The 9,635-nt window shown below is 39.9% G+C and overlaps 1 protein-coding gene across 1 annotated transcript; it reads left to right on the top strand.

The window, feature by feature from the left end:
• Nucleotides 1–2,682: 2,682 nt before the first annotated feature.
• On the top strand, nt 2,683–8,170 carry CCR6 (C-C motif chemokine receptor 6). The gene is made up of 3 exons (XM_077347709.1): nt 2,683–2,927; nt 5,208–5,315; nt 5,642–8,170. The coding sequence occupies exons 2-3, from the start codon at nt 5,307–5,309 to the stop codon at nt 6,707–6,709; spliced, it is 1,077 nt and encodes a 358-aa protein (XP_077203824.1). The 5' UTR covers nt 2,683–2,927; nt 5,208–5,306; the 3' UTR covers nt 6,710–8,170.
• The last annotated feature ends 1,465 nt before the right edge of the window (nt 8,171–9,635 follow it).

Below are 9,635 nucleotides of genomic sequence, written 5' to 3'. Positions count from 1 at the left end.
TTGGAAGATAAGCCCAATTTCCTGGCTAACAGCCAAGGCGGAAAAACGCCCATTCCTCCCTCTTTCTTAACTACTTTGTTAGTCTTCAGCCACCCAGTAGATGGAACATGCACTCGTTCTTTACCAATCTGAACTTGTAAAGAATCACCTTTCCATTAGAAGACCTCACCAGCATTTATGTTTGTTGCTATGAGATGCCTAATTAAAGTGATCTAAAAATGAGTTTGGATTGTGTTGGACACTCGAAAGCCATTCAGCTTGGGCTGTGGGACAGAATAAGCCTGTTGTAGAAAATATATCGGTGCTAGCCCCCCAACTCAGGCAGGCCTGGCAAGGCAACGATGGGGCTGCTCGGGGCAGGGGTGAGTGCTGGTGAGGGCTCTCTCCCCACTCCTGACCTGGGCTGCTCAGGGTGGTGGCTAAGTGCTGGCCGCAGTGGGGCTCCTCGGGGCGAGTGCTGGCAGGGGCTCCCCCCAGACTGGGGCAGCCCTGCCGAAGCCTGGTGAGGCTGAGGCCGGGGGAGCACTGGTGAGGGCCCCCCATGACCTGTATTTGCAGTCCCAGGCCGTTCCTCTCAGCTTCTGCTCACTGGCTGGCTTACCTTTAGCAGCCTGTCCATTTATGCCAATAAAAGGTTACTGACTGACTGACTAGCAGCCTGTCCAGTAGAACGGCTGGCACTTCTTCCACATGAAAGAAGTTGGAGGGGGATGCGGCCAGGGGTAGGACAGCCTATCTGATTTGCCATTCATCTGATGGATGGACATCTGATGGACAGCCAATCAGGTTGTCAATGAGTTCCAACTCCTGCCACCACCCCAGTTGGGCTTTATTTATGTTACAGATTATTATAGTAGCAAACCTGGTCACTTGAACTGATCAGCAAAACAACAAAACTAGGTCACCTACATAAGAAGAATGTTTCTGATAACCTGGAAGGAATCCCTAGCTATGCAAAAATGATCTTCCATCTTCAACTCTGAAAAGGTTCAGAACCTTCCAAAACAGCCACAATAGAGACATGTCTGTTAATCTTCTTGTTATGCTTATCAACTGGAGCTCCAGGAGAGCTCCATTAATTGGGTGAGTGGGTAACAATGTGGCAGATGATAGTGCTGGTAAATGTCAGGTGATGCACATTGGAAGAAAAACTCCCAACTTCAGGTGTAGGCTAACAGCACCTGAATTTGCTGAGGCATAGAATCAAGATAGATAGTTCAGTGAAAGTATAAACACAGTGTATTGTAGCAGTGAAAAAGGCAAACTCTATCCAGACCTGTAGCCAGAATTCTTTCGCTTGGGGCGGGACATTTTTATTAAGGTGCTGGTCCAGGTGCCCTTGGGAGCCGTAAAGAATGGGCGGTATAAAAATCAAAATAAGCAAACAAACAAACAAATCCAGCCAATGCCAGTTCCCCAGCACATGCAATAGGAGTGGCCCAACCTGACCCAGGATGCCACAGGAGGTGAAGGCAGTGAAACTCCTGCCTCCGTCTGCGGCTCCACCCAGGAGCAGCCGGAGAGCTCTGGGTGAGCAGGTAGGGAGGCTTGCTGAAGGGCTGTGTGGCAAACTCCCCCCACCAATCAACAGGCAACCAGGCATGTGTGCTGGTTGCAGCTTCATTTGGAATACTCTGTACAGTTTTGGTTACCGTACCTCAAAAAAGATATTGCACAGCTGGACACATACAGAAGAGGACAACCAAGATAATTAGGGGGTTAGAGAACTTTCCCTGTGGGGAAAGGCTGAGGAGTCTGCGAGTTTTCAGTTTAGGAAAGAGATGACTAAGGAAGGACATGACAGATTTATCAAATAATCTCTTGACAAAGAGCATTTTTTCTCCCCCTCCCAAAATACTAGCACTTGAGGGTATCCAATGCAGCTGATGGGCAGTAGATTCAGAAAAGAAAAAAGGAAATATTAATTTTTTTAATGATTAAAATGTGGAATTTGCTGCCAGAAAATATAGTATTTACCGTAAGCATAGACTACTTTCAAAGGTGATTAGACAGGTTCTTAGAAGATAGGTCTATCAGTGACCACTAGATATAGGGACTACAGGGAATCTCTACATTCAGAGGCAGGAAACCTCTGAACACCAGTGCCAGGAGGCAACAGCAGGTGAAGGGGGAGAGGAACTGATTGACCACTATAGGAGACAGGGTGCTAGACTAGACAGTGATCCCATCCAGGAGGGCTCTTATATTCACACATATGAATCCACCCTAATAAATAACTTAAGTAAATAAGTTTTTTTGAGGTGGGACACATCTTCTGGTGTGCCTCCTGAAACAGATATGAATACAGATGTGACATCCATAGTCCTGCCCCAGGGAGCTGAGGAGGCTGAGGCAGAGGCCATGGTGTCCCCTGGGGCTCCAGTCAGCACATGTGATGCTGGCGAGGGGTGACCAAGTGGCCATGCTACCTCCTAGGCCAAGGCAGACCCCAAGGCGCATCCCCCCCCCACAGGTGTCTGACCAGTGCCTGTGATGCCAGCAGGGGGTAAGGCAGCAGCCGCACTGCCTCTAAGGCAGAGCATCCACAGATGGGGGCCACACATAAAGTGATGCACATGCCATGGCAGGGAACAAGAAAAATTGGGTGCAACAACTGAAATTTTAGAAAGCTTCCTTCAGAGCAGAGCTTTTTCTGCAAGAGGCTCACAGCAGTTTCTGGTTTTTATGTTAATTTATTATACTTCTGCTTGCGGTAGCAATGAGCTCACACTTGGTGAGACAAAAAGCCACTCTAACCACATTAGCTAAGTAAATGTTCCTTTCCAATGTGAGAGACAAGAACAAGCACAAGCTAAGTTTGAACATTTTTTAAGACTTTAGAAGATACCACATATTTTAAAGACTCCTAAAATATTTCTGTGGATTTTATTTTTCATAACTAGGATCCAAGGCATCATACTGAACATGTAAGTCTGGCTAATTATGATAGGCTTGATAGAATTTAAAACTCATTTAATTATATCATTATGATGAAAATATGTATTAGCTTGTGTTCTAGATAATGGATAAAGTACTGTATACCAGATAACAAAATAATCACATTAATTTTGTCACCAATTCTTGCTTTTTCTACAAACTCTGAATAATTCTTTTAAAATACATCAAAAGAAAGTGGAGTTTCTAGATCTCAGAGATGCAAACAGTACTTGCATGGAACTGGGAAATTATGGTAGGAACAGAAATACTAAGAACTGGTTCCTTGGAGTAAGCTCCTTTGAATGTTTACAAATTGGAATCCTTACTATGATATCTGAATGGGGTACCATAAGCTTCTTTAAGAAAATGATCCAGAGATTTTTCAGACTAATTTTGGCTGGTTATGGTTTGACTGCAGCCTAGTCAAAAATGTTTCCACTTGCTTTACAATTATGCATAACTAGACAAGGACCTTAAAAATCACATAATAGCCCCCCCCCCACACACACACATTTTTAATTGTTTGCCAAACGTCTCTTGTCAGGTACTGAGCGAAATGCAACAGCTGAGATTCAAAGAAGCATATGGGGTTAGTTGCATTATTCTTTGGGTTCTGGCCACAGTTTCCTCTAATTTGCTGGGCATCATTATTGCTTTGCTCTTCTCAGTGATTCCCATTGTCTCTGTTAGTGGGACCAACTTCTGTCCAACCTGCCGGTTATGCAAAATCACAGCTTGGTAGAATGGGAATTGTACACTTATTTTCTGTATTCCATTTGCATTAGTCATAGCTAAACATAATGTGTTGTGTGCAGATTTTTTTTTGTTTTATTTAGCCTCTGTGTAACTTTTTAAAGAAAACATAAACCCTTTTCTATTGCATCTTTTACTTTGCTGTTTGGTTTTTTCTATATTTTCTTTCTGTTAAATCTATACTTTTAACTTGTAGTTCATATGTGCAGTATTTTTAAATCAGTAAACTAAAAATCTAATATCTGTATGTACTGGCATCTTTTCTGTTTAAGTTCTTGTTTTGATAATCCAACTCAAGTTATGAGCAATTATTTCTGTGTAACAGTGTCCTATATGCATCAGAAGATCCATACAAGAGAGTTTAAAGGTTAATATACAAATGTGATCAAAAGCGTTCTTGTTGGGCTTGATTGATAACGATCATGAAAACATCATGGTACTTTGTTTATGTATATAACAGCTGCAAAACTCTTATATATTCAGAATTTGAAAACTATAAATATACCTACAACAGACAACTGGATTGTAAACTAGCAGATTATTAAAAATGGCTAAGTTTACAGCGTGCTTACAGAAAAGACAATCAATTCTTTTTATGACGTGTAGATTTTTGGTGGGAGGGGAAGTTCAGAAGTTCAGAAATGTATTTATAGTATAATCAGAATCTGATGTACAGTTCTTTGCCATTTGGTGTAGTGGTTAGGAGTGTGGACGGGTTCGATTCTGCACTCCCCCACATGCAGCCAGCTGGGTGAACTTGGGCTCACGACAGTGCTGATAAAGCTGTTCTGACCGAGCAGTAATATCAGGGCTCTCTCAGCCTCACCCACCTCACAGGGTGTCTGTTGTGGGGAGAGGAAAGGGAAGGAGATTGTAAGCCGCTTTGAGACTCCTTCGGGTAGAGAAAAGCAGCATATAAGAACTCTTCTTCTTGTTCATTTCCCCACTTTATCTTGTTTCTGTGGAAACCTTTAATAAAAACAATTATTTTTAAGAAGAGACATCTAACCATCTAATACACTCAGATTAGTCTTGCTGGATTGAACTTAAAATTATTTTTGGCACAACAGAGGTTACGTATCTGTATTTTACACTGAGTAATCCATGTTTGTTACATAGAAATAAAAGTCATTGTGTTTATTGATATTCTGAAATGAGATCAGTGTATTAGCTACACAATTGGAAGGGTTGCCAACCTCCAGACTGCATTTAAACCATTTTTTCCCACCTCTGGAGAAAATGGCTACTTTGAAAGGCAGATTGCAGGGTGGATCCATGAAAGAGCAGGATCCAGAGAATGGAGTGAACTACCAAGTTCACTCCATTCTCTGGATCCCGCTCTTTCATGGATCCACCCTCAAATCTTCAGGTATTTCTGAACCTGGAGCTGGCAACCCTAGTAATCAGGCACAGCAAAACTGCTAACAATATTGTTTTTGTAAAATTAATGAGGGCTATAATTAGACTTTGATCAATTTATCTCAACAACTGCACTATGTCCTATTTTGCTATCACAGTTCACTTCCTTTCCTGGGAGACTCTCTCTGTAAACCATCCCAGACTGTCACTGTCACTGGGGTTGTATTCTGTGATCAGAAGAAAGATACTACACCAAAATGATTCAGGTATGCTCTTGAATGACTGGATTGACTTACTGGATATTTTACTTTGCACTCATATCCTCCAGTTTGTTCTACATTTTCTTCCAGTGCAATCTACATTATGAAGTTGCACTTTGTATTGCAATACTTTTACATTAGTAAACTAAAAACTCATTTCTGTACATATTGGCACCTATTTTAAACACATAATCTGACATAAACAAAGACTAGTTGGTTTCAGTAGGGCTCACATCGTAATAATGCCACCCTAAGGGCTGCTTCACATGTATATTTTCTCTATACAAACCTGTTGAAATGTGAAATATTAACTGACTCCATTACTCTTTCAGGAAGAACCAAACACCACCGATTTTGCCTATGACTATGATTACTATTATCACTTTATACCACCATGTGACAAGAATGAAGTCAGAAACTTTGCAAAGCTTTTCTTTCCTTTGGCATACTTGCTGATATGCATCTTGGGCCTTGTAGGCAATACTTTTGTGGTGATGACATTTTCTTTGTATAAGAGATCCAAATCCATGACTGACATATGTCTCTGCAATATTGCCATTGTAGATATACTCTTTGTTATCACTCTCCCTTTCAGGGCAATAGACTATGCTCTGGATGACTGGATCTTTGGTGATTTCATATGTAAGCTCACCAGAGGTATATATGCAATTAATTTCAATTGTGGCATGCTATTCTTGGCCTGCATCAGTGTGGACCGATATATTGCCATTGTGCAGGCGACAAAGTCGTTTAAGCTTCGGGCAATGACTCTAGCCTACAGTAAAGTGATCTGCCTGGGGATGTGGGGATCATCAGTTTTGATCTCCAGTTCCACTTTCATTTTCAGTCAAAGTTATATAATTTCACTCAATGTAACAAAACATATTTGTGAGCACAAATCCAATCCAGACACCAAAATAATGTTCAAGTTATTTATATTGTATCTCCAGCTTTTATTTGGATTTTTTATCCCTCTTCTGGTCATGATTTTTTGCTATACCTTAATTGTTAAAACCTTAATGAAGGCTCAGAATTCCAAAAGAAACAAAGCCATACGTGTTATAGTCTTAATTGTGATTATTTTTCTGATATGTCAGCTTCCTTATAATATGGTTCTTATTATGAATGCATCATCGATGGGAACTCTGGATAAAGACTGTCAAAATGAAAAGAAAATGGTTTATGCAAAACACTTAACAGAAACTCTGGCCTTCTTGCATTGCTGTATGAACCCTGTGCTCTATGCATTTATTGGGGTGAAATTTAGAAATTACTTTCTGTATATAATAAAAAGATTGTGCTGTATGAAATACAAGAATCATGGAATCACTTCCACTAATGGTTCAAGAGGAAGTTCTGATGCTGGCCATTCTAGACAAACAAGTGAAATTTATGAATGATGTACTGGAGCAACTGTATGTATAATCAGAGCATATCACAATAGAGATTTTGACCCTAGTCTTCTATACATGAGCTTAGTCTTCTATACTGATATACATGAGCTTATGCCACAATAAACCTGTTGTTAAAGTAGTGCAGCACTCTTTAGACTGCTTCACACTTTAAAAAGACAAATTCTTGTGTTATTAGTGGGACCAAACTCCCAAATTTGTGCATCCCACATGTTTGCACTGACACTGGTTCCCTTAATATTTCAAAAGGGAAAAAGCTCATTCTGTTGTTCAAATGAAAGTGTCAGTATTTATGCCTTATGACAGGTCACTTTAACTAATTGCATTGGACAGCACTGTAAGTCGTAGTATAGATGTAATGATTTGTCAGTATAAAATCAAGCCTTCCAGGGGAACCCTGGGCTCACACATTCCCTCCTCTTCCTTCTGTGTTTACACTGATTTATCATTATTTCCACCTTTGTTCAAATATGTTAGAGCTAGCACTCTAGTTTGTGCTTTTCTTGCAAATTATTATGCAAACTTGGAACCCAATTCTGAAGTAATGGCAAAATAGTTTCTGTGAATTTGGAAGAAGTAATGCCCATATGCAAGCGGGAGAGGGTGAACCTGAAGATTCCTCAGGCTTATAGGCCTAGCTAAGGTTGCCAACAGACCTGAAGAAAATGCCACCCCTTTATTATAGGCCTCAAGGTGAATAACATCCCATTAGGCCTCTATTAAATTCTGTAATGTGTTACATAAAACAACTCCAATAGACCTTCTCCCATTAATCTCAGCTGCATTTGGCTGAATAAAAGATAAATGCAAAATGCAAAATGCTGAACTTGACATTATACCTACTATAAGAGATATTTTATTTTATACCTATTACATTTTTCATCATATGATCTTATTTTCTACAAACATTACAATTTTTTGAAGCTGGAGCAAGAAACTGAAAACAAAAGAGATAATGGGCAATTTATAATTACTTCAGGGTGATGGGAAGCCACTAGCTTTGTGATTTTTGCTTCGTATAGTTACAAACTTTCATTGAGAACAGTGAGCTTGTCTTAGAGAACTTTTAGCTTAAACTAAGCCTGGATATATGCTGCTTTTGCTGCTGAGATACAAGGGCTCATGAACTGACCATTTACATTTTTGGCTGGCAGATTTATTCTAGAGCAAAGTTTGATCCAGTGGTACCTTTAAGACCAACAAAGGTATAAGCTTTTGTGTGTACAGCATTCTTCTTAAGGTACAATGAAATGGAAATTGCTAGTCCGTACATATAGGTAGAAGGTGAGCAGTAAATTAGCATACAGCATACTACGCTCCACCTGATTCTTCTCAGATTTATTCTACAGATTTATTCTAATTTACTTGAACAAGCAGTTTGTGCTCGGTTTTGATCACTTTTGTATATATGGACATTGTTGCTATTTTGGGAACAATAAAAACGTATTAACTTGTTTCTGGGCTTCTTTAAATGTTTTTGGTACACCTAGTACTGACTTATACTGTAGATTTTTCTACAACATATGGGCTAAAGTCGTGTGATACAACTCTCTTGCTGAAACTAAAGAAGTCTGGCCTTGTCAATGACTGAAAGATACTCTAGAAACCAGATGTAAACCTCTTTGGAGCAAGAGCAAGATATCTGAAATACTTAGTAAAAAACCCCACAGGCCCAAGAATCAAACAATGCAGACAGTAGCAAGCAAGCACCTGCAATCTCTGCATGGGAATGTATTGAAACATGATAAAGAACAGCCATTGGAATTTCTGGGTTTCTTCTGAATGTCCACAGGAATTCTAAAAGCCATTTTCTGTTCTAATATATGTGTGTGCACGGAACTATTTGGAAATGCCATCTTATCTTATTTAATATTATTATAAGAGGGTAATGTAGTGATATTAGAACTTAAATGCTTTGCTGGATTAGACCAAAATGCTGTTTCAGACAGTGCAGTGTTTCAGCACACATCTGAATATGTAAACTAGTCCTTTGATGATGTTACTATAGCACAGAGATATGGAAGTTTATTTATAATTAAATTTATATAGCGCCACCCCCAGTAAACTGGCTCATGGTGGTTCACAGTAAAATATTTCATAAAAACACAATATAATCATAAAACATCATAAAATACAATCCCCCCATATCCTCAAAAACCACAAGCTCCATGGCGATAACGTCAATTCTTCAACGTTTCCAGTCCTCCATCCAGTATAGGTTCCTGTCAAGACTGGGGATGGTATAAGTTGAGAGATGTGATCTTGTCAGTTGACACAACAGCTTCACAGTGGTTCCCCAAATGTGCACAACAAACTTACTCATGAAATCAAGACCTCGATAGATAAAAAACATCCGGAAGCTCAGGTTACTCATAGAGTATGGCCAAGATAAATGAGTAAACAGTAGTTACCACTTCACTCACCTTGACATACTCACTACAGGGAACTAGAATAGCTACTAAGAAGGAGATGAAGACTGTGTAGGAATATGGAAATGTAGAAAAGGTGGTTGATTTCTTTATTTGTGTATGGAAAAGGCTTGTGTTTTGCCAGGAACGTTGGTAACCAAAGTGGCATTGAGTTGGTCCATTTCAAGCAAAAGGGACTGCTGAAATGGCTGCCATCCATTTAAAACATCCATTTTGCTTACCAACCATATTCTGCACAATTGTACCACTTCTGGGGTTTCTTAAAGCCTGAAGAATGTTTCATGGGTTTCTCAATGGTAAAAAAGACTTTGGCTTAGAGTCAGATTAGGATCCAGGAGACCCAGATTTCAATTCCCATGCTGCCATGGAAGCCTGCTGGCAACTTTGCAACAGTCACAAACTCTTAGCTTAATCCACTGTAAAGGGTTGTTGTAAAAATAAAATGTAGGCCACTTAAGGACTACACTGGAGAGAAAGCCAGGGTA

This window comes from Paroedura picta, chromosome 1 (genome assembly GCF_049243985.1).
Source record: "Paroedura picta isolate Pp20150507F chromosome 1, Ppicta_v3.0, whole genome shotgun sequence".
NCBI lineage: Eukaryota > Metazoa > Chordata > Lepidosauria > Squamata > Gekkonidae > Paroedura > Paroedura picta.
The sequence above is the reverse complement of the archived record's forward strand: the minus strand, read 5'-3'. Positions and strand labels throughout refer to the sequence as shown.